General features: G+C 39.2%; 1 protein-coding gene and 1 long non-coding RNA gene across 3 annotated transcripts in view; one reads left to right on the top strand and one right to left on the bottom strand.

Annotated features, from left to right (window-relative positions):
* Positions 1–25,672, top strand: part of FBN1 (fibrillin 1) — a 222,963-nt gene that overhangs the window by 175,064 nt on the left and 22,227 nt on the right. For both annotated transcript variants that reach the window (XM_072808371.1, XM_072808372.1), the window contains exons 42-52: positions 2,197–2,268; positions 5,670–5,795; positions 8,654–8,776; positions 12,604–12,729; positions 14,709–14,825; positions 15,636–15,764; positions 16,288–16,407; positions 19,018–19,143; positions 22,813–22,962; positions 23,337–23,402; positions 24,057–24,173. In XM_072808371.1, coding sequence (XP_072664472.1) covers positions 2,197–2,268; positions 5,670–5,795; positions 8,654–8,776; positions 12,604–12,729; positions 14,709–14,825; positions 15,636–15,764; positions 16,288–16,407; positions 19,018–19,143; positions 22,813–22,962; positions 23,337–23,402; positions 24,057–24,173 — 1,272 coding nt within the window. The remainder of the gene's footprint in view (positions 1–2,196; positions 2,269–5,669; positions 5,796–8,653; positions 8,777–12,603; positions 12,730–14,708; positions 14,826–15,635; positions 15,765–16,287; positions 16,408–19,017; positions 19,144–22,812; positions 22,963–23,336; positions 23,403–24,056; positions 24,174–25,672) is intronic.
* The window catches only part of LOC140622699 (uncharacterized), a 39,237-nt gene continuing 21,971 nt past the window's right edge, over positions 8,407–25,672 (bottom strand). The window contains exons 6-7 of the long non-coding RNA XR_012022391.1: positions 13,221–13,368; positions 8,407–8,851 (exon numbers count right to left, since the gene is read on the bottom strand). This is a non-coding gene — a long non-coding RNA (uncharacterized lncRNA). The remainder of the gene's footprint in view (positions 8,852–13,220; positions 13,369–25,672) is intronic.

Genomic DNA, 25,672 nt, shown 5'->3' with positions numbered 1-25,672 from the left:
AAGCTGGGAATTTCTACACTCTTGCCAAAGATGAGCAATAAGTTTGGCTCCAAACTTCCTAGCAGCTCATATAAAAAGCAAGAGATAATCAAGTCTAAGAGTCTCAATGACTACAAAGCAAACTCAACACCAAGCAAAAGCACAACTCTTCTTGAAAGAAATTTTTTCTTATATCCTCATAGAGAACAATCTATATGATGTTATTTGTGTAAAAACAACAAAAGTCTAACCCATGTCCTTGGAGTAAATGAAGTGAATTGGCGCCTGGTTCTTAGATGGTAAATGATGACATTATCATTTAGAGTGAATGAACTGTGATGCAGGTATTGCTTAAAACATTCTATAGTACCTACTCCATTTCCCCACAGTGATCTGGAAGACATTAAATCTCTTGTCTAGTGCTATCTGACAACACATAAAACAGAATATTCTTTTTTAGTGAAATAACCAGTTCATCCAGTGTTTACTCCAGAAATAATGTAATCATCATCACTTAGCATTACCTATGAGTTATCTCTGGTCTGTCTTTAGACCAGGCGTTGGCAAAACTATAGCCCATGGACCAAATCCAGTCCGCTGCCAATTTTTCTATAGCCCAAAAGCTAAGAATGGTTTTTACATTTTTAAAATGGTTGGAAAATATCAAGAGTAGTAGGTCATGACCTGAAAAACATGTGAACTTCAAATTTTCGTGTCTGTAAATAAAATTATATTAGAATATAGCCATACTAATTTGTTTACTTATTTTCTATGGCTGCTTTCATGGGATGGTTGAACAATTTTAATAGAGACTACACAGCCTGCAAAACCTAAAATATTTACTCTTTAGCCCTTTAAGAAAAAGATTGCTAACTCCTGATTTTGACCAGTGGTCTTCAAATCTTTTGATTACACATACCTATCAGTAAAAAAAAAAGAAACTAGCGATTACATGTACTTGGTGTGTGTGTTTACATGTAAAAGTATATGTGTATATGTCTCTACACATTTTTCAATTAGATAAAAAATGCATGTATTATTTTCATACAGTGTTCTATTAGAAAATATGCACAAGACTAATTTTTTAATTAGATTTTACAAAGAGAAATAGAAGTCTTAGTATTTTTCTTTTTTATCTTAATGGATCATGGTTCTTCTACAGACTTCTTGGCAACCCCTAATAAAGATTATCATTTACTTTCAGAAACATCTGAGTTTTTAAGAACTTAAGTATTCTAAATATAAAATACAAGATTCCTTCTTCGTGTTGAACCTAGCCAAATCTGGTCATGGCTTTTCATTAGGTATATGGTCTGCACACATTTTAGGAGTTCCTGAAACTTGTCTGGATGACCAGTGTTAGCTTGGCATTATACTTGTTATTTAGATGTAGGCACTCAAATATCAAGGAAATAAGGCACTGGGGGAAGAATATGCTACATGTTTTATTAAAATACTTCCAGAAACCTTTTATAATTTTCAGTGGGTTTGACCAATAGGACAACCTTGAGCTTAGATCGATGCCATGCTCTATCAATTAAATTACACTCAGGATCTGGAAATACAGGACCTCAGAGTTCAAAGGGACTGCAAATGGCACTTAGTCCATCCTTTATTATCAACTTTGATGAATTCGGGCACATGAGAAGAAGATAGAGGGTTGAGGGAGGGAGAGAGAAATAACGAGAGAGCTGCACCAAATGAAATCCAGCTCCCCGAATTGAAGTAATGCCACAAATTGGTTGTTTGAACTGAATTAGTCATTAATAGACTTGATGTCAAGAACTTGGCTAGATTTGCTATGGTCTCCCCCGATCTACTGAGGAAATGGCTTTTGTAAGCATTCCTCAAATCCTAGATCTCTTACTATGAATGGAAAGAGGCACTCTTGTCAGTCCCTGGGTTCAGAGCTGAACAACATCCTTCTAGAAACCCAAATTCCTACAGGCAAGCTCATACAAATGCGTGGGCTGTGATAATGGAGACCTTTACTTTTTCCTCAGTATTACGTCAACATGAGTTCATTCCATTCAGTGTTTACCTTCAGGACAAGGTTACAACATCTGTGGGAATTTTCAGATTTATTTCTTATTTTAAATTCTTCAAAATACAGATAAATATTTTTCAAGACATTTATGAAGTTCTTTCAGCCTAGCCATTGCTCTTTGCTGACCCCTATTCTCGCTCCCCTCACCCCATCTTTTTTAATTACTACAGATGAATTTGCTACACTTTGTGGAAGTCAAAGGCCAGGCTTCGTCATTGACATTTACACCGGGTTACCTGTTGGTGAGTTATGATGTCATTGTTGGAATTTTCTGGTTTTGCCTTTGTGTTTAAAAAAGGGAATACATACCCTTATTTTCTCAGTTTGCTTTTTTTTCTTCTTAGAAGGAGAAAATCATTAAACAATGCCATTTAGCTTTATTGAAACACTGATTCTTAGTTTGAAACAAACTACAAACACCCTGTGTAGCTCCACCTAATTGGCAGCTGCATTTGTTGCTCGTGATTAAGGGGACTGGGAAGCTTTTCCCAAAATTACAATCAAGCTTAGTTTAACCAACCCTAGGCATCAACAAAGAGAGAGATTCTGGGAGTAGGGCCAGTTGACGTTTGATTTGACTATAATTCCCAATCTTTCCTTCTGACTAAGACATGAGTTTAATATGACTTTTCATACTGATCTCTAAGTGTAGGTTGTTCACATAAAGCCCTTTTGGGGATCAATTTTATCTCACATGGAATCTCCTCAGTTCATCTACTTCGGGAATTTCAGATGTGAACTAAAAATTCTTTCCAATCGGAGGCCCCATCTGGTAACTGGAGCAGAGACCACTGCAGTGTTAGAGATGCTTGTGCAAGATTCAGAAGTATTGCACAGCGTTCAGCCAACAGAGGCAAGGCCTTTGTGGTTTAAAAGCAAATAACATAAAAGTAGATGGAAAGCTATTGCATTCTCAGACTTTTTCCCCAGTGTGATTTATATGCATCCTTAGATGCCCCTCTTAAGTCTGAGCAATTGTGTCTAGTAGCAAACATCACCACTTGCTTGTTCCACCTTATTCCTAATAAGTAAACTGAAATCCACATCAGCCTTTCCAATGACCTTGTTTAAGAAAACAAGGGTCTGGTCCAGCAATCAGCCTGGCTACCTTAGTGCCAAATCCATATGGCTCCACAGGCTAGTCAACGTCCAAAGAAACTTCATGGTTTGGAAGGAAAAGCTGCTAAATGACATTGGCATGAAACACCTGGCCCTCGCTGCTTTGTTTTTCCCCTTCCCAAAACAGATCTTTTCATCTCCCTAGAATCTCTGATCCAAAGATAAGTGGTCTTTAATAGTAATGGTTCTTCATGGACAGACCAGGCGTGTCCCCCAGCAAGGCCTGCCCTCCAAGGTTGGCAGCAGGTGAAGATTCAAAACAGTATCGACATCGTCCACTAGTTGAGCTGGAGACATCTCAGACATCATGTAGTCCAAGTGCATTGCTTTACAGCTGAGGGGACAGAGGCCCAGAAGGGGAAGGGACTCAGCCGAGGTCACCTAGCTAATTAATAACAGAGCTGGGACCCAAATCCAGTCCTGACTCACAGCTTGCTTTGCCTCAAGCTCTTGAAAGCTGGAAATATGATAGTTAGCAATATACTTATTGTTACCAAATTCCACCATGACAAAATATTTAGATGACTGAGAAACTTTGTTTTATTTGAGTTTTATACTCTCCTTCTGAAAGTCTTAAGATTGTTGGCATATAGAGCCCATTCGTATGGGGTTAAAACTATAGCAAGTTTATTAATCTTGTCTTAAAATATAAACTTCTCCAAGTTGAAGTTCAAATGAAATCCAGACAGGAAAAGAAAATATAACTTTTAATATGTCCTTTTGCTATTTTATGCCTGACAATGGCTAGAAATTGGACCCAGTCTGTTTTTGTTAGACTTGATAATGTATCATTTTTATTTAAAATAAATGAATGTGAATATAATGTTTCATGTTTGAACTAAAAGAATATCATCTGAATTGTTTGTTTGCTGATGGTACATTGTTGTGATGTTACTTTGCAAAACCTTTTAAGAACATGAATGATAAATGTGTGAAAAATCCCAAAACACAATCACCTGTATTCAAAATAGCAATATACACTAAACTTTTTTTTTCATTAAAGAGATCGATTTGCCTTTAAACAAAATCAAACCCTTTAGAAAAGGGTCTAAAATAAACCTGTGGTCTGTCAACTTTCTCCTTCAAAGCAGGCTGGCTTTAGAGTATGATTATTCTGAAAGCATGGCAGCTCTTGTAAGCTTCCCATGTACAACTGTGGCCGACTCCTGATGCTGGAGGCAAACAGAGTTCCTTGTAGAGGCTCCAGACTATAATATGTCAACAGAAGTATCTCAACACCCCCTCCCAACTTCTGAAGTGCTCTGTGAAACTCCAGCAAAGGGTGGTAGATGGGTCCTCCAGGATAACGAGTCATTCGATTGTGGTTTTGTGAAACTGTGGTGTGGAAGAGCCTGAAGGAGGCAGAAGAGCCTGTTAGCAGATTTCTGATATCAAATCCTCACTCTGCCTCTCCTGAGCTGTGGGGTCTTTGGTGAGAGCCTCAGTTCCACCATCTGCCCAGTGATGGTAGTCCCAGTACCTGGAGACCATCTCATAGGGTGGTTGTGATGATTCAGTGAGTAAATCCAGGTTGAATGGTGAGAAATAGTCCAGGTTTAGAGCAAGTGAGACACTGTCAATACTCCTACTGCTATTATCCTAGAAGACACTGTATGGTTGGGAGTTGAGAGCAGGTCAGACAGACAGGGAACCACCGTGCCAGTGAGGAGGCCAGACCTACCCACAGGGCCACCTCGCCAGCTGGCAGCCTGTGTTCTGGCTCTGCTGTCATTCCTCCTTGGTCCTGTTTTAATGCTCACTGATCCAACTTCCAGATACGGATTCTTAATTTACCAAATTTTAATTGACTCAGACAGCATGCTAGGGACTGGGGAAACAGTGGTGTCACAGCCAGCCCCAGCCCCTGGCCTGAGGAAGCCACAATCTATGGTAATGGGCTTTCCTCAGTGCTAGCCCCCACAGTCACCATGGGCCCTGCATACAACTCCCAGACCTCACTCACCCACTTCTCAAAGCTACATGAGGGAGGAAGGGGTATTGAAAGGGAGTTTGAGAGTTCAAAGTTGTCTATGACCATGGGTTCCTCAGTTCTCCACCAGCGCTCCTTTCCCATTCTTGTCAAACACCACCACACCCTTTGGGTAGAGAAGCTATTTATTCTCAGAGGTTCTTTGATTCCACTCCTCCAGTACATAGTGCCCAGTGGGAACCAAAATGGCTCCTACCATCAGGACAAAGCTGATGTTCTGAAACAAAACCAAAAAGACAGACACTAAATCCAGATAGACACTAAAGGACAGACACTAAGTCCCGGTACTAAATCCAGACAGAGTGTCTGAAAAGCAGTTTATTATTTCCACTTAATATTGATTGATGTCCCACATTCCCATCATCACCACTCCAACACACACATGCCCATCCAAACACCCATGCACTTTCTCTTTTTTTGTTTTTGGATCTTATGTAAACATTGAGTTAGAAGCTGCTGGCTTTCACGGTTGATTTACCCTATACAGAGATCACGAATTATGCCATCACTCATGTGTGGCTGCTATGTTTCCAGATATTGATGAATGCCGGGAGATCCCTGGGGTCTGTGAGAATGGAGTGTGTATCAACATGGTTGGCAGCTTCAGATGTGAATGTCCGGTGGGCTTCTTCTATAATGACAAGTTGTTGGTTTGTGAAGGTAAGTGATGTCACTATATCATGTCCAGAAATGAGCTGATGAGCTACTTGCCCACTTGCCCACACAGACTTTGCCAATTTCACAACATTGGAATTTCAGAAATTCATCAAGCTCTAGTAGTAGCATAGGGCACCATAAGGAACATCATTTTTCCATGCAAAAAATTCCCTAACTCCCAGTGGGAAAAGCAGGATGTACATTCCCCAGCCCTGCCCCCCATCCCCATACACAATGTAGTAGATTTCCCAGCTGATATAAGAAAGCCTTGAGTTCCTAGGTGTGTCGCATAGACTGCTTTTGTTTCATGTTGCTTGAAAGTGAGCATGGGTGGTGGGCGGTCATCTTTACTTGAATCTCAAAATAGTGTTCTCTTCCAAACGGAGCCTACGCTACTCCCAAGTGAAAACAAGGTTAATGCAAATATTCCAAATGCATGAGAGAATTCCAAATGGCAAGAACAGCAAATTCGATTTTATATGAAGAATGTTGGCATGTGTGCAAGTGGTACTTTTTTCATTTTCAAATTACCTCCCTTTGCCATGTGTATGTACTGTGATTCTGTGCATTCCTCACAGCACTTCATATTTTTCCTACATCTGGGGAAGATAGTATACTTTTACATTTTAGTAAAAGGGACATTACTGGTTATTAAATATACCACGTACCCTAGGATAGCTGGAATCATTGTCTATTCAATACTTAAACTCGGGCCTCTTGCAGAGTTTTTGTTCCTGTCGGAAAGGATTATTACCCCTCACCATGTGTGAGAGCACATGTGTCAACATTTTAATGTTAAAAAACCCTTTTTTTCTTAAACTAGGGACAACTTGCAGACCATGAGTAAAGTTTTGGTCCTCAGCACATGCTTGTTAAATTCTCCTCACCAGGCTTTCAGTCACGTGGCCAAGTGGGCACTTGTCCCTGACTCTGCCTGCCCTGGTGGTTGGGGTGGGGTGGGGGGTGCTGGGGGGGCATTGGGGTGATAGCCATTTACAGCCTTCCTCAGGAGATAGTCATCTCAGGCCTTGGCCCTAGCCCCTGTACTCTGTTGGAAGGCCATCAAGGATCAGGTGTCTGGAGAGGAAGCATGAGAGGAAGCGTGATGCAGAAGAAAGGAGCCCACAGCAGATGATCTGATAATGCTAACCTTGGCTAGCCAGTCTTTCCCCTTTCATACATGCCTGGGATGCCTGCCACTGTCCTGGGGCCTCTTTTGTTCTCTTCCATTTAGAGATCCCAAACCTATAGGCATGGCTACCTGTGACCATCAATTCAACCTAGACATTGCTAACAACATGAGATAGCTATACCAATGTTAGGGCACTTTGCTGTCAGGATAGTAGTCAGTGGACACTGAGATTACAAAGCACTCCAACTTTTGGGTTCTGTTTCACAGGATATCCCTCATCAGGGTGAATGTTTAATCCAGGGCCCACTGCTTCCTAGCACACTCTTAGCTCTCTGAATCAGAAAACGAAGGTTGATTTAATACAAGCCTCAGTAACCCTGAAAGTGGAATGGATTCCAGAAGTGATTTAGGGAACATCCATGAATCTGTTCTCCTCAATATGCATATAATCCCAAGCAGGGCCTCTGATGCCCCACAGCAATGCTTCTCTGTAATACCTTGGCTTCTCCAACAACAGGCTACTCTGTGTTTCTGTATGCTCCTAAGATGAGGGCAGACCTACTGGGTGAGGTGGTGCCAGTCTTGGGGCATTGTAACCCAAGGCAGGCATACTTCTGCACTTGTATCTGCTGCCCAAAGAGGCACCCCCGTGCCCCCCTCCCCCCCATATTAGAAACTCCTACTGACAGTAGTCCTGTGGTCTCCTCATCACAAAAGCAAACACCTGTGAGGTATCAGTTGATGTATTTGCCGCCCCCTTGTGGGAACTTCTTTGGCTGAGCCCATTTTGTAAAACCCTAATACTGGTGCTAAGAGCCAGCTTCCTTCTGCTTGTGTTTAGGCTATTCCATTTACTAGACTTAGCCTGAATTAGATTGTTTTGTAGAAGCAGGGACAGAGAACATGAATTTTGTTCCATGGCATAGACTGGACTATGCAGTAACTTTCATAATGGCATGAATTTGAACTATGTTAGCTACCTGGTTAAAAAAAAGAAAAGATAGGCAAATAAACCCCCTGAGTATAGTCAAAGCTCTGAAGCACACAATATCCATTTATTCTTTTCTTTAATAGTAAGAGTTGGGTTGTTTTCAGTAGTTTTATGTGCAGTCTCTCATGTTAAGTTTCTTGGTTTGACTGGCATGTGGCAGTACTTTAAGTAGAAGCCTCTACAGCCCTGTAGTTAAACACACTGCCTGTGAATCAGGAACATCGGCATCAATTGCAAGCTTATTGGAAATCAAGAATCCCAAACCATTCCCCAGACACACTTAATCAGAATCTGTGTTTCAGCAGGATCCCAAGTGATTCATAGGTGCATGAAGTCTTGAAACGCCCTGCTTATAGAACTTAGAAGGTTCTAAGTTCTATAAGCAGAACTTGGCAACCTGGTAGATTCATAAAACCCTGGGGCTTTGAGCAAGTATATTTCCTTAGGATATTTAGTCTAGACCATGCCATGTCCTGGTCCTAACAGCTGAGTTTTATGGCTTTTTTTTTTTTTTCAGACACAGCATCATTAGAGACCATATGTGGTCATAAACCAAGTACTCGCATTTATGAAAAATATTAGCAAAGCGGAAAAAGTAGAAAGGGACTCTTCAGTGTTCCCTTGTGTTCAATAGAACTGATCAAAATAAGAAAATAGAAATCTGTTTTATGTGAGAGGCTTCATCAGCTTGACACCACATTCTGTTCTCCTTCTAATAAAATTCTCTTCTGCTTGGAGATATTGACGAGTGTCAGAACGGTCCTGTGTGCCAGCGCAATGCCGAGTGCATCAACACAGCAGGCAGTTTCCGATGTGACTGCAAGCCCGGCTACCGCTTCACTTCCACAGGCCAGTGCAACGGTGAGTGCTCCACCCGCACGCCCTCATGAGCTGCCTGTGCCCACCTGTGGGTTAGCTTCATCATGTTTCACATACCTGAAGGTTTTTGAGGTCAGGTTGAAGAATACATGAGTTACAGTTTAGACAGCTGAGTTCTAGTAGCTAGACTAGCAAAAAGGAAAATTATTGAAATGTCTAAACACTTAGAGATATGTTATCCAAACAAGAAATATATCATCTGCATGCATAGATTTCATATTTGCTTATCTCCTGCCCTGCTGCAAACAGCCCTTCCCACAAATACACACATGTGCGTGCACATGCATACATGCACACAGCCCCCTAGCCCGTATTCAGGGCCAAATACTTTTTTGTTTCCTTTTACATAATCCCCCTTAGGGTAGGAGGTTGTCACCATTCCAGCCACATACCCCAATTCTAGATAGTGAACCTCTCCTGGGCTGAGTTAGATTATACTGCATAAATCAAGCAAAAAGAACCAAGAGCACCACTTTTGCTCCTAAACCTCTAACAGAACCAGGGGCAGCAAACATTAACAGTCTTTTATCAGCTATAAGTCACCTACAGTAAAATGAGAAACTGTCCCCTAGAGAATAGATTATTTCGTTGTTCACTTTTGTCACTGGTGAGGTACAAATAAAAAGGATGAGTGAGCTCAAATGGGTGGTAAAGTTTTAAATATCTGATGGCATCTCCTAGCCAGTGGTACCAAAATTAAAACACCAGTGTTTCAGCCCAGAAGCAAAATTATACCTCAGATGATTTTCATGTGAGTTTTTGAGTAATTATAAATCATTGTATATTTAGCACGAAGGTCAGAAAGAATGTTATTTTGCTATGGTTCATTTCCCAAGGAGTTTCCTGGATATTTTATGCATTTGTGAATGAAACAACACAAGGGAACATGGTCAGATTTTCCTTGGATTTCCTTGCCTACCAGTGATTAAGTGGTAGGAAGTGCACTGCTCTCTGTAGGGTATTTTGCATTGTTTTATTAGACCTTGGTGGGAAGAGGGTGTAATAGCAGAACAAAAACTCACTTTAAGAATCAAGGCTTGTTTTGTTGGGTTTAAGGGAACATGTGCAAGTGTTTAGCATTTTGTCAACAAAGCAGTTGTTATCCGTGTATTAAAAAAACAGGACAGGAAAAGTGGGGACGTCTCTGATATGAGTCACAATACCCTAGTGTAACTTGGCATTTATACCACTTCCCTGCATTTTGCTCTTAATTTATATTTCTTTGAAACTGGGCAGAATAATTCCAATCAAAATAAAGAATTGCTGATAATATAGAACGTGTCGTTTCACACCATTTCACGCTCAGGCAAGAAATGGGACAAGCTATTTATACGTCAAGACAACACATCCAACCAGGGCCTACTGCGGCTTATCCCTGCCATATTTTCCTGTAGAACATTAGCACTCATAAAACTCATCCAGCACTAACCAAGGATAAGTACTGTGAGTGAGTGCTGTTTGTAGCCAAAGCTCACTTTCCCTCATCCATTGGAATCCTCAGAAGAAAGAGAATGTACTTGAGTTTTGCAATTATTCAGCCTCTAGGGCTGAAGACTTCACTCTGGAATTGTCTTCATTTATGTCTTTAAAAAACTGTTAAAATGTCTTCAAATGCTATCCTATGCATGGCATTTTTTCCAGCATACCGCAGAAGATGTTAAGAACCAAAGTTTCCTTTCCTGTGTTTAAGATGAAAAGAACCAAAATTTCCATCCCATCATTAGATTTTTACTTGAATTCATAAGTACATCATTTCAAATCCCAAATTACACCTGGCCATATTACCCACATTGTTGAGAGAACGTGTAGGTATCTAAGCCCAGGATGCTAGTCTGATGTCAGGAACTGTATAGTTAGAGCAAATGCAGCCCCCTTCTGAAATGTCTTGCCCAGCTAAAAGCAAGAAACATGTTCTTCCTCACCACTTCCTCATAGTCTCCTCTGTCTGTTGTGTTTTTCCCCTTAAAACCCTGTTAAAACCTATTTCAGCCTCAGATATAATTTCCTGGGAGCTCAAATCTGGTGCTTGTAGAAACCTAGTTTTCTGGTCTCAAGACAAAGCAAACCTCACAGTTAAGTTCTCTAAAATTGTAACTTTTGGGGCACCTGGGTGGCTCAGTGGTTGAGCATCTGCCTTTGGCTCAGGTCGTGATCCCGGGGTCCTAGGCTTGAGTTCCGCATTGGGCTCTTTGCAGGGAGACTGTTTCTCCCTCTGCCTATGTCTCTTCCTCTCTTATGAATACATAAAATCTTTAAAAAAATAAAAATAAAAAAATAAAATTGAACATTCTATTTTACCATTAGAATCTCAAGGTGCTCCATGTTTCATTTTCTTAAAACCATCATGAAATAGGCAGTGTGGGAAAGAAAATCCCTAGCTGGAATTTTTGTAATTCCTTTTTTAAGATGATCCTTAGTGCACTCATTTCCTGTGAGCCCCAGAGATAAGACAGACCTAGTCCCTTGCATACTTTGAAATCCACTACTACCTTAGGGCACCCAAGGTTTGGTCCATCTCTGGTATGGTGGGTCCCGAGATACCCTTCCTCAAAACCAGCTCCCTTTATGGAGCTTAGCGATGGAAATCAGTTTCTTAAATCCATTTTCTCCATTGGGGATGTTCATAATTTGTTAGGTTAATAAGCAATCTAGATAGGTGAGCAGTAGCTCCTAAGCTGCATTTCCTGATTTCTCCATTAGGATGATCTATTCAAGCTCACTTGAGATTTTTAAGTTACATGGTGATTCATCAAACCTAATGTGCTGTGTATTGGAAGAAAGTAGTTGTAACAATGGCAGCCTGAGCACATGGAATAGAGGGCATCTCTTCTGGCATGAGCACAACTGCTTTGTGCAGCAAAAAGTGCCCATTCCCAGTTGCTGTCTTCTCAGGGGACAAGACAGGCCAACAGCAAGTTTGGATTATTCAAATGGAAGCAGGCTATTGCTGTGCTTTTACAGAATCTATACTCAAGTTGGCATTCTGCTTTTTCTTCTCTTTTATGACAGTAGGAAAACCAAGATGATACAGTGCTCTTCAGATGACATGTGTCCTAACCATAGAATCTTGAGAGCTTTAAAAAGAAATTAGAGACATAAGTAGGCACGCAATTATATCATTTGTAGATTCATCTAATAAATTCTGCCCCTCAGAGCATCAGATTTCAGGAGAGCAACAAAGATTCACTTGATGATAAATACAATATAGAGCTTAGAGATTGGCAGAGGCAAGATGACAGGGCTTTCCTCTGAATGAATAGGAATAAAAAGAAACATTGTTAGGATTGTCAAAAGGTTATAGGAATAAGACAAAACAATGAAGTAAAACTGGAACAAGGGACAGCTTGGGTTGTCCATGAAGAAAACCTATCTTAGCAATGGGATTTGCTTGACTTTGCTATAAATTTCCAAAGGAAGCCATGAAGCGTCCATGATTTGAGGCACCAGGTCTGGATAGACAAAATACTTAATGCATTCCACAGTCTGTGATATTACTTAGGCACATAATCAAATGGATTATCTCCCAACTTGGATTCTTCTTCCCCATTCTACTTCTAAATCTTCTCAGCTTTCAGAACATGTTTTTTCATCCTTTCATGAATTGTTAATATACTCTGAGTGATCTCAGTAAATGAGAATAAGTTTTAGCTGGTTTTGAGGTAAAAGTAAATATAATGCCAATGTCTGTTCTACTGGCTTGGTTTAGAGCTAGGATCAGTCCTGAGCATGATACCTAGAAGTAAGTTATTTAATACAATTTTGTCTCCTAAGATCTACCTAAGATTCTTAATGATACATTTTATCTACAGATCGCAATGAATGTCAAGAAATCCCCAATATTTGCAGCCATGGACAGTGTATCGACACAGTTGGAAGTTTTTATTGCCTTTGCCACACTGGTTTTAAAACAAATGCTGATCAAACCATGTGTTTGGGTGAGTATACGATTATCATTTTAACTCCTAGCCTATTGAAAAATTCATTTGCATCTGAATATATATAAATATTAACACTAAACCTTCAGTATTAGTTTTGCTATTTGTAAAAAAAAACACAGGCAGGCATGTAGCATTAACATCCCTTGGTATTTAATCTTTGGCAATCTGAACACAATAAACCTCTTCCTTGATAGTCATTTGGCTGCCAGGTTAGAAAAACTTTTAATGAAGGGAAAAACTGAGAAAAATATTAAAACAAAAAATACTTTTTATTAATGCTGATAGCCTATTATTTTATTAAATCTGTGTGGGTTTGCCTTATTGGAATAGAGTGCAGCTTTTGAGTGTTTGACTATGAGCATTTTTTGAGAAACATCTACAGTTTGTACCAGATCCTCAAAGGCAAACTTCTAGATTCCACAAAGACGATAAACAAACAAACCACCATGTTTTTCTAGGGGAAAAGCTCAAGATTTTAAATCTCTTACCTCTTGCTTTCAGCACTAAGTCATGATGCTGATTTGGAATATATTCCAATATTAATCATTGTCTCTCTTTTCCTCCTTCCTTTTTCTACTTTCAAACAACATCCATTAAGTGTTTTGGGGACTTCATGAATATGGTTCAGTTTCACAACTGGAAAAAGAAGAATCAATAGAGTAATTTTTAAAGACCTTATCTTTCACTGTAATTGAGTTGATCCATTAGGGAACAGTCTTTTAAAGTTTTGTCTTCTTCAGAACAGATAATAGGTTTTAAACTAACGGAGTATAATCAGCCCTACTTGTCCCTGGGAAGCTAACCCCTAGAGCAATGGCACCCTACGTAACAATCTTATTCCCTCTTCCATCTGGATTATCTGGAACCCTCTACCAAAAAGCCTGCCCTATAGAGGAATTTCACTGGCTTGGCTAAAAATGAATCAAAGCAGCAGCTCTTGATTGCTGGCAGTGTGACTCATCTGGATGTGATCTTCAACCACAGACACACACGTTGGACCACTTTGTGGTCAGCAATAGCTTTCTGATTTAGGATCATAGATAACTTATCTTCACGTCCAAAATTTGAAAGTAAAGGAAATCCTAACTTGAAACACTGCATTTTGTTAACTTGAGGTGTTGTCTTCCACTCCCAGAATCTCCCTACATTTGCCCTCACTCTCCTCATTGTACAAACCAGCAGAATCAACTTTCCTTCATTTTAATTTTTTATTTTCTTCTGAATATAACATACACCTGCTCTATAAGAAAGATGTTAGTTGCCGTGGCCCAATGCAAAGACACAAAAGATGCCAAAATAGCTTTATAAAGTAATCAAAGAGAAAAGTCATAGACCAATAAAAAGACAAATAATAACACAAGTGTGTATCAGAAAAGCCAGATTAAGTGCCATCGATTTGGGATAATTGAGAAGAGTGAGATAAGTCACTAGTAGTGGGGAGTGGTCATGGGTTTTTTGGGGTGGACTGGGAAGAAGGAAGAGATGTCAAAAATATCAGGTGAATTAGAAACCTAATTTATTTTGTGCTGATTTCAGGGTAATATCAGGTGACTCACTGCTTTTTGGTAAACTGGAGTGAGAATCTTAAAGGCTGAAGTTTGCCAAAGGTGGCAGCAAATCAAGACCCAGATGCGCACAGAATTTTCCATTTCCAAGTGAAAATATTTGAGAAAAGTGGCAAGGGTGGAGAATTCTAGAAGTAAATAGAGTAAAATAATTCTTGTCCAGTTCTCATGTCCTTAGCTTGCCTCCCTTCACATGCCAACCAAGGAAATGGTTTATTCCCAAGGTTTCGATCCTTGCCTCTTGCTGATTGCTCATGGGGAGCTGCCACTGCTGGGGCTAATACCAACATCAAGACATTCTTAGCCTATGCCTAACGCATGGTGAACCCACAATGCCCTTAGCCCCCAGGTAACCACTCACGTCATCTTCTGTTAATGGCCATGTTTCTCTACACTCTTTGTTCCTACTAGACATAAATGAGTGTGAGCGAGATGCCTGTGGGAATGGAACTTGCCGCAACACGATTGGGTCCTTCAACTGCCGCTGCAACCACGGCTTCATCCTTTCCCACAACAATGACTGCATAGGTGCGTATGCACACTGGTGGGCACTGATGGAAGGCAGTTTCAGATGCATCCTTTGTAATTAGCTTCTTGGGGTGCCAACTGGTTTTCTTAAATATATGCCCTCTAATACATGACAACTGGTTAAAGGAATTGTCAAATATAATATCCTAAGTGAATGTCAAATAGTCATGGCTTTTATTAAAATACCTCATTAGCAGCTATAATTTGTATATGTACCCTACTGTGAATTGAATACATTTTTAAATGAATTGATGACATCTTAAAACAAAAGTGATTCTTTGTATAGAAATTGCATAATTTAAGAATAATGTGGACCTACTCATCTCAATGTTTCACTATAGCTTTTCTTTAAAGAATTCAAGTATTGAGTCTATAAATTCCTCCTTATAAAACATGCTGTTATTTATAAGTGAGATTAATGATCCAAGTTTTATATCCTGCTAGAGGCTAATTTTATATACTTCTAATTAGAAGAATACTTAATACCTTCAGCTGTATTGTGTACTAGTAATTCAGTTTTAGCTTTTAAAAATGAAACATAAAGGAAGATCAAGGTGAAATTCATATAAAGTTCCAATATAAATTATCAATCTCTAATTAATAGAATAGCATAATCTTGTTAGGTTTTGATAGGTGAGTAAAGCCAGGTGTGTTGTTACAAACTAGATCTTTATTGGAATTTTTAATGTTTGGCTGAGCCAGCCAAGGCCACTGAAATTTAAAATAAGTATTTTTCCCTTTAAAAGTTTTGATCATTGCTGGAATTATGACATTTTCTTTGGAATATATCAAAGGATGTTTTTTTGGCAGATGTTGATGAATGTGCAACTGGAAATGGGAACCTTTGCAGAAATGGCCAATGCATCAATACAGTGGGGTCCTTCCAGTGTCAGTGCAATGAAGGCTATGAGGTGGCTCCAGATGGGAGGACCTGTGTGGGTAAGTGCTGCCTCCAAAAGACCCTCCAAAGAATGCTCTCAGAGATGAAAGAATACTGCAGTCCCTATCATCATCCTTCCTTCAGAAGCCTGGAGGGAAAAAAAATCAGAGTAGAATTACACTAATTCTACCTGTAGACTCTGTGTGTGTGTGTGTGTGTGTGCACACGCATGTGACAGAGAGATTTGTAATTTGCTTTCTTATATATATATTTTTTTTAAATAGCTTTGTAGAAAGCTCTTATATAGTCTTTTGGGTGCCCTCAAAAATCTTCATGCCCATTCACTTTTCACATGCTATACTTTTATGGAAATACTAAATTTGTCATAGGTCACAAAAAATATGGTTGTTCTACTGCACACTTATGAAAGCTGATAAAGCTTCTTTTTACTGAGTCATTAATTTTTCTCCATGGTAGTTTTATGTATTTCTTTGATTGGATTCCAGTTTCTTGAAATTTTAATTGCTTGATGGAAATCATGCCAATGGGAACTTCTTCCTTCTTTTTCCCTTTTCTTTGCAGATATCAATGAATGTCTTCTAGAACCTGGAAAATGTGCACCAGGCACCTGTCAAAACTTGGATGGGTCCTACAGGTGCATTTGTCCACCTGGATACAGTCTACAGAATGACAAGTGTGAAGGTAAGAGTAGGAGGACTGTCAGTGTTTGGAAGCGAGCAGTGTTTATTACTGCACTGGCATATTCAAAGTTAGTTTTTGTGATGGTGTGATGGTGTCCTGGTGTCTTCATTTTGGAATACTTTATCAGAAACAAATCCAAGAACAGAGGGTTTGACTTACGTTCTTACACTCAGACGATGAAACTAGAACATCCAATTCTCATGCTAATAATATCTGATGACACTGTGCATTTGGTTGGTCATATGACCCTGACTCTTTTCCAGTGTGCTTTTATGCAACTTGTAAAAAATCCTGGATTCCATGTTTTTAAATGCTAATAGGTTGCAACTAAAAATAGCTTCCTGAGTCCAGCTAAAATCTTTAAGTGACCACATTCAAGGTTGAATGAATGTGGCTATATAATTTGTCTATGTTGTTTTGACCTACAGAGCAGTGAAAATGTGTTACTACAAATAAATTCTCAGCAAATTTTATAGTACTGCAATCCTCAATATATATGTCATTAAATTCAATGAAGGACATTAATTGCTAGAACTTCATAAATAACTAGCAGAAAGGATTTTTAAGAAGTCACCTAGTCCTTGCTCCCACATTTAAATAGGCCTGTATCTAATCCAAAGTAAGTAAGAATTTTCTCCACTTTTAATACCATGGAGAAATTTTATTATATATCCAGTTTAAATCATAGTCAAGCAATAATATTCTAAGTGCAAACAGTTTATCAAAATTGGGCCTACATGCAAATTATTATAAGTGTAATTTTACTTTTACTAAAGATCAACTTTATTTACTCCATGATTAATGCAAAATTCCCCTAAGATGAACAGAATATAAATGTATAGAAAGAAAAATGACTTCCCAAATACTTAATAATGTGCCCATTCTACCATCCTTGTCCCCATCTTTATGAAGTTGTTACCTATGGGTTAATTTCTACCATAAGAGAAAGAATCCTAACAACAATGACAAAAACAACAACAAAAAGAAATACTTGAGTATTTTTACAAAAGTTGGCTTTTCTCTTAAGAAAAGATTGGATGTGGGAGTGGAGGGCACATGGGAATGGAGTCATTCATTCAGCAGCAGCAGCTCAGATTCACTAATATACCAAAAGCAATATGACACAATTGTAAAGGCAACAGAATAACATAACATTATTATGAAGAAATTGGTTTTGCACTGAACAGGAGGATACTCAACTTTGAGTTGCCAATTTTGAGAATACCTACCTATTGTGTGATATTTACAATATTAAGCCAAGATAATGGAATTTCCTAACTTCCCCTTAGATGATCTCATGAGAAGTCATATAATATGAATATGAATTGATGTAAGTAGAGCTCTCTGCACAAATGCAAAAATAAAGAGCCCCATGGTACAAGAGATACATGTTTTGTTGAAAAGAAAAGGGATTTCCATAAAAATAGCATGGCTCAGAATCAAGACTTCCCTCTTTTTTCTTTTAATTTTTTATTTATTTATGGTAGTCACAGAGAGAGAGAGAGGCAGAGACATAGGCAGAGGGAGAAGCAGGCTCCATGCACCAGTAGCCCGATGTGGGATTCGATCCCGGGTCTCCAGGATCGCGCCCTGGGCCAAAGGCAGGCGCCAAACCACTGCGCCACCCAGGGATCCCAAGACTTACCTCTTTTTTACTACAAATTCCTGCTGAAAATCAGGGGTGGATAAGTCTGTTGGAAAGAGTAGCCATACTTTTCCCACACATAGGGTGATCATGCAATTTATCGACCAAACCAAGACAGTTTTAAAGAGGGTACTCTTAATAATGAGGCCACGACAGCAAGTATAAGCTAGGACTCTCCTAGGAAAACTAGGGCATTTAGTTACCAAAGCCATTCACACTTCACTGTAGATCACCTTTAATCAACCCTTCCTCGTGCTAAGGTATATTAATATGCTACAGGAAACATGTCATAATTCTATCAAATTCCTACTATCCATAAGATGAAAGAAAAACTTCAGCCTCTACAAGAAAGACATTTTTGTGTCTTAAGAAAAATTAACCAGCAAATGAGATTTAGGAGCCCCATATTCTGTGATATCTTTAATTTACACTGCACAAGATTCTTTTCATGAATGTTAGTATTCTTGTAAAAGTCATGGTTTTAGGGCTGTAGCACGGGTGTTGGGAAAAGCACTGCAGATGGATGGAGGGGAATACATTTTTGATTCAAAGGCCTAGATCTCTCACTAACTCATTGTCAACACAATTAAAATTTTCAAGATTCTGCTTACTATTCAGTGGTGAAGTTAGACTCTCTGGAGTTTCTCGTTTCTTGTGTAAGTTTAGGGTGGTAGGAAATTACCCTACTTTTCTAACTAGCCAGGCAGCTGAAGTCTAGGTAAGAGATGTTTCTCATGGTATCCCTTAGAAGGCACTCACAGATTCTATTTTTCCATGAATTTTCAAGATTAATTTCCAAAAGGTATCACAGCCTAGAAACCCACTCACAGCAAGATGATACAGAAAAGATCTTAATTACTGGAAGAGTTTTGAAACTCAGTTGCCTTTGGTACTTCTGTACTTTGCACTTGGTATCTAAAGGTGACTCCACTGTGTTTTGACTTTGACACATCTGATTCTTATAGATATTGATGAGTGTGTTGAAGAGCCAGAAATCTGTGCCTTGGGAACATGCAGCAACACAGAAGGCAGCTTTAAATGTCTCTGTCCAGATGGATTCTCCTTGTCCTCCACTGGAAGAAGGTGCCAAGGTAATTGCCTTTGAGGGCTTTTGACTTTCATTACTTTGTGTTTATTTGTTGTGGTTGCAGTTTCTTAAACATGACAAAGCTTTGACTATTTGCAAAAGAGAAGATGGAGAGTTTTCATTGACCCAGAGGTCTAATGATAACCACATGTCAGAAAGATCATTTTTACTGTTAATATTGAAAACTCATCCATCAAGGTATGGTTGCTTGTACAACCACTACCCTAGCCCTTAAAGCTCTCTCCCCGCTAAGACCACATTTGCCAATAGGTCAGTTGGGGGATCAGCCATGAGCCACCCAACACTGTAAAGCCTGGGGGAAGTTCAGCTACATGGTCCCTGCCTCTGAAGAGGTAACTTGTACAAAGGTGGGCCAAAATCTAGACTCTCAGTCGGAAAAATGCAGATTAATCCATATACTTTCAGGATATAGCACCCATCCCTTACATCACAAATTTTCTAAGAAAACAGAAAAATAAATTTGAACTGACTGGAACTCTTGCTGGGACATAATCTGTTTTCAGGACTAATACTTGTGAACTTTGAAAAAAAGGAAGCCTGAACTTAAGTATAACACAGTATATTATATCCCAGAAAATGGTTTAGATTTTAGCAAACAATGCGATGGTGTATGTCTACCCATTTATACATGCTAGTTTAATGAATTTAGAACAAAAAAATCCCACACAAACGCACATTTCTCCCTTCTACCTCAGTGTTTTGTTGTTGCTTGTTTTATTCAGGTTTTTTTCTTGGTTGTTTTGTTTTGCTTCTGTGTTACTAAATAAGAGGTAATGGATATCATTTCAGATTCCAAAAATTGGATTTGGGGGCTCAGCTCTGCCATCTCTATCCTAGGGCAAGTCATTTGATCCTTTGGAAGCTCATTTTCCTCCCTTTAAACAACCATAATAATACTTGCCCAACCAATCATATTGAATATGTAGCAAAGCTTTGTCAGTTTCTGAGTTGCTTGTAGCCTCTTGTTATTCTATTAACTTTTTACCTTCCTTGCAACTGGTCCTTTTGTTACCTAATATTTAGAAGTGTGAAGGGGGAGTTGAGAATTCTCTGGTTGATTTGATCTCGCTGGTGGCTGTAAGAAGCCCACGTGGCTTTCAGGCTTGTGGGTGGGGTGATACTTGACTCAAGCAGATATTCTGTTATGGTACAGACCAGCCAGATAAATTCTAAGTCCTACTCCCTTGTTTTTGTGTGCCTTTGGCTTGGCCCACGTTTGGAAAGAAAGCAGTGAGAAACCAGGTGTGAATCTGCCGATGTGGCAGGCCAGAGGAAACTCATAGGCTATTAATTCAATTTGCACTGGCCTGTCACAGAGCAAGCTAACGCTGCAGGAAGAATCAGCCCAGCTGTGAGCAGCCCTGCCACATGCTCAGCTCCAAGAGGCAGAGCCAGAATTGAGGAATGCAAGCAAGGAAAGTGACTTTTGTAGTTCTGATGAAATTTCAAAGGTCATTAAGGGCTCTTTGCAGATGGACTGGTAAACAGGCATCCTAGTGAGTCCTAGTTAAAGTGTGTGGGCAAGCACAGCTCTCTTCCCCAGTGCAAGGCACCTTTGATTAATAAACCAAACCTAGAGGATCACCCCAAGCAAATGTAAATCTCCCACAGGGCACAAAATTTCCAGAAGCCAGGGAATTAAGAGCTGGGTTTTACTTATGACAAATTAGGAGCTCGTGAAATGAGAAAATTCTACAGAACCACAGATGTTTTTGAAAGAAGAATTGTGATAAGACTCAGGTGAACAAATCCTGGCACCTGAAGGCCACAGATGTAAATGGGCCATTCCCCTTACAAACTTCAGTGAAGAAAATTTGTCACTTAGGCTCACTGTAAGCTTCATGCGTTTGAGCCTATGTCATGGCTAGATTTTTTCTTCAGGAGGTGGGATGGTAGATTGGTGCTGGGGAGACAAGGCTGGTTTATGGAGCAGGGTCAGTGATGAAAGGAAAAGAGAATGTATCTATATTTAAAAGAAACATAAGCTGGAAAACAACAGACAACTGAATTTTAATATATTGAGACATTTTTGTGAGTAGTCATTGAATTATACCTTAAGACAGTTATAGATATAAATAACACAAAACATTGTGACAATGAACTTGAAGAACAAGGCAAATCAAAAAGTGTTCTTCAAGAAACTATAATCTGTTAAATCTTGAAACTTCTCAGCAAAATAGATATTTGGATGGCAGACGTACCACAGGACAAGGACTGGCTTTTATTGCACTTGTCTTTCAGAAGACAGTTCACTGTGCCTGTTAGGTCCTAGCTATAACAGGTGTGAAAGGAGGGTAAAAACTAGCAAGAAAATGTATCTGGAAGAGTCAGTTGAAGAAGGTGAACAACAGATTCATTGGGGAGGCCAACTGAATTTGACTTACTAGACCCTGGTAAATATGATTCATTGATTGTTATTTTTACTTAATTCACAAAAATGTTTCTTTTGTGATCTTTGACAACTCAGTTATTCTTATATTGTCTCCTTTGTCATGAAATAAAAGCTGTAAAATTGTCTTAGCAGAAATGCATAGATAGCTATAATAATATGTCATAATATGCTACCTAGAGTTGAGAAACAGTGATAGGAGATAGCATACCTGATCATAAAGGGGAATTGTACAAAATGACTGAAGCATTTCCTTAAAACCTGCAGATTTTAGTCTCTGTGTAGCTAGAGAGGAGTCTGCGAGGCTTTGGATGTCAAATTTGAGAGAAAACACTCCAGGGTTTTGGATGAGCTCACTTTTTAGAGGCACCCAATTTGCTCTATAAGAAATGGAAGAGTCAGTTTCCAAAATTATGTCAAGCACTGTTGGAGAATTTTGTAGCAACTAGATCCCATCTTCCGTATTGGAGTCACCAAAAAATAACCGATATTAAAGAAATACATTCTTTGAGAGATTATCCTGCCTCTTATTCACCCATCTCCCTTCCTCCTCTTTACCTTTTCTCTGTTGAGCTAAATAACCTTCTGTATCTTGTGTGTGTGTGCATGTGCACATGCGTATAAAATCTGCAGAAAGCCCCACGTGCATTTTGTGGACAACAATTACATCAGTAGCTGCTTCAGCGAATGGCCATTATTGTCATATTTTTGCCAGTCCACAAAACTGCCACGTCTTTATTTACCCTATGCCTGGAATCAGGGGTTTTGTTTTGGTTTCAGGGCTTAAGGGACACAAAATAAATAAAATAGTGTGATAGCACAGTAAGTACCAGAACTGGGAGGTCTACCTCAACCTAGTATGCCTGCTACATGCTATCCAAAACACAAACACAGCTGTCAATGCAGGGGTCTTGTGAATGGTTCCACTTCTGAATGTCTCCACCCTGAAGTCACTGATGATGTCAGGTTTGAAATGTGATAGTGTTGGATTTTGTTATTCATATCAGGTTATTTTGGAAAATTGGCTAAAATGAGAAATAACATGAAAGCCACATAGATGTATTCATTAGATCTTACTATAAAAGTTATCTCTGACTTTAAAAATCTGAGCTGAGTTACTGTCATGATGACTTATGTTATGGAGTCATCCTATTGTAATGAAAAGGAAACACATTTAACAGGACAGACTGTTTCTTACTTACTGTTATACAGTAATGATGTAGTAAGAAAGCATCTAAAGGGTCTCCTGGATTTATACTGCAGATCTGCGAATGAGCTACTGCTATGCCAAATTTGAAGGAGGAAAATGTTCATCACCCAAATCCAGAAATCACTCCAAGCAGGAATGCTGTTGTGCCTTGAAGGGAGAAGGTTGGGGTGATCCCTGTGAGCTGTGCCCCACCGAACCTGATGGTATGTCCACCATCTGCCTTTCTCTTTGGGCTAGTCATAGGGCAGACTGGCCATGGAATAAGAATCGTATGTAGACCTTCAGGAAAAATAAGACAATTTCATTTTAAGTCTACCTAAAATATTAATAAGATAATTTTAACTCATGAGCTGGGTAGTTGTTTTCTTCTGAAGTGTGCTGTTAACCATGGCTGTCCAAGTAGTAGGCATACCAGCACTGGGAGACTTGTTCACTGTCCCTGGTATCTGGGCTTGTCTCATTCATTGTTTCATGATACATGCAGCATGTAGCCATCTGGCCACCACACGCTGTGTGGGAAGCACCCTAGCCAGTTGCCATTGGTGTATCTATTAACAAGTGTTCATCTCTGCCACAGAGGCTTTCCGCCAGATCTGTCCCTATGGAAGTGGCATCATTGTGGGGCCTGATGATTCAGCAGTTGGTAAGTGGACTCCATAAGATTCTCAGCATTTCTTTATATTCTTAACCAGCCTCTTCCCCTGCCTTTTCTCCAGCTGTTCTTTTTTTTTTTTTTTTTTTTAAGATTTATTTGAGAGAGAGAGAGAGAGCAAGCATGAGCAGGGGGAGGGGCAGAGAGACAGAGAAAATCCTAAGCAGATTCCCCACTGAGAGTAGAGCCCAATGTGCGCTCCATCTCACGACCCTGAGATCATGACCTGAGCCAAAATCAAGAGTTGGACAGTTAACCACCTGAGTCACCTCCAGGTGCCCCTCCAGCTGTTCTTATTTCTCCACATTCATCTTGGAAAATAACGCCCTATTTTTCATTTGGATACCAATTATATTATTTGTATTGTATGGTAATATTGTATTGTAATATTAGATATCTCATTGATTAGATGCTGAAATGGTCATAGTTTACCTTTTTGTTTAAAAAAAAGGTACCTTGTGGGATCCCTGGGTGGCTCAGTGGTTGAGCATCTGCCTTTGGCTCAGGGCGTGATCCCAGATTTCTGGGATCAAGTTCTGCATCAGGCTCCTTGCATGGAGCCTGCTTCTCCTCCTGTGTCTCTCATGAATTAAAAAAGAAAAAAATACGTTGTTATTCACTATTTTTTTTTCTCCTTTGTGTAAGATATGGATGAGTGCAAAGAACCTGATGTCTGTAAACATGGGCAGTGCATCAATACAGATGGCTCATACCGCTGCGAGTGTCCCTTTGGTTACATTCTGGAAGGGAATGAATGTGTAGGTAAGTAATAGATCAGTTTCTTCCATAGGGATTTTAAAAATTAGAAATTAGGCTCTAGAGTATTCACACTAGGAAGTGTAAGTACCAAGATTGGGACAGAAGTAAGTTTTGTCCATTCGTTCATGCATTATTTATCTGCAGTAGTAGTTGAGTTCCCTGTGTCCTAGGCTCTGTGGCTACAGCAGTGACCCACGCCAACATGTTTCTTCCTTGCATGGACCTTACAGTCTAATGAGGAAGACACCATAGACATATCTGAAGTCATTGTGGAAAGAAAAACTATCATATATTTTTTTAATTTTTTAAAAGATAAATGGTCATAATCTTATTCTCTCAATATATAAAACATTTATCCAGATTTTATTACATTCAGTAATGTGAAAGCTATGTACACAATATAAACTCCTCTTGTTTTTGCTCTTTTTAAAATTTCAAAGAATGGCTATGTCTGACCTTTGACCTCTTGATCCATAATAATTCAAAATTGAATCCAAGTATTATGTTTATTCCTCTAAAATTTCACCCACAGCTATGACCATGAAGCATAAGCAAGTTCCTTAGTTTTTCTAGGCCTTAGAATGTCATATTATGCAAATAGACTTATTCGTAATTACCCTGCAGCTCTAAAAATCAGTGATACTGTGATGTTTATTGACTTAAAAGAGATGCAATATTCTGGACAGTGAAATGCAATTTCATAGCAGAATAAAAGCAAAATTGTTAATGTTTTCTCTCTGGAATCTTCAGTTAGTGCCTCTATGTGCATGTTAAATGAGCCTTTTCATGCAGTCTGTCTACAACAGCCTCTTGCCTTCACTTTTTGACTCAGAACCCACCAGAAGATATAACCCCGATCATAGTCCATTACTATTCCATGTCCTAGAGAACTAAGATAACTATTATTTCCCCAAAATTTCCCTTTCCCAAAGGAAGATACTCTCCCCAAGTGATTTGTCAGAAGAACAGTCAGTATATTCTAGGTGGATGGGTTGGGAGGTATATATATTTTTTAGACCTCTTTGGTAAAACTTGTCCTCTCTCCATGGTTGTTTACAGAGATCATACCCTAAACATATTTCTTTCTAGTTTTTCTTCTGCCTGATGTAAACCATCTGGTTTCAACAGAATCAACAAAAATCTTCTTGAATCTTGATTTTATCCAGTGTATTAATTTTGCTTAACCTCTAGTCTCTTGTTTTGTGTAAGCTTAGTCTTCTATTTTATGTCTGGCAAAGATCCATCATGTTTAAAGCTTCTTGGAGAATGATGTAATGTAAGGCCAGACTGGAGATGTATTTCTAGCTTTATGTAAGTGAAAACTTTTGACTTGTGAGAGAAGCCTTGTTTTAACCCTTGAAGCATCTATTCCTGGTAGATTTATTACAGGACCCTGGAAAAGCTCATGGAGAAGAACACTGAGAGGTGGAAGCCCAGATATTTTAGTGCCACTGCCACTTAGCAGGTCAAAATTCATAGCTATCAATCTGTGGAGTTAAGAC

The sequence above is a fragment of the Canis lupus genome, chromosome 32 (genome assembly GCF_048164855.1).
Source record: "Canis lupus baileyi chromosome 32, mCanLup2.hap1, whole genome shotgun sequence".
Lineage (NCBI taxonomy): Eukaryota > Metazoa > Chordata > Mammalia > Carnivora > Canidae > Canis > Canis lupus.
This window is presented reverse-complemented; position numbering and strand designations above follow the sequence as displayed.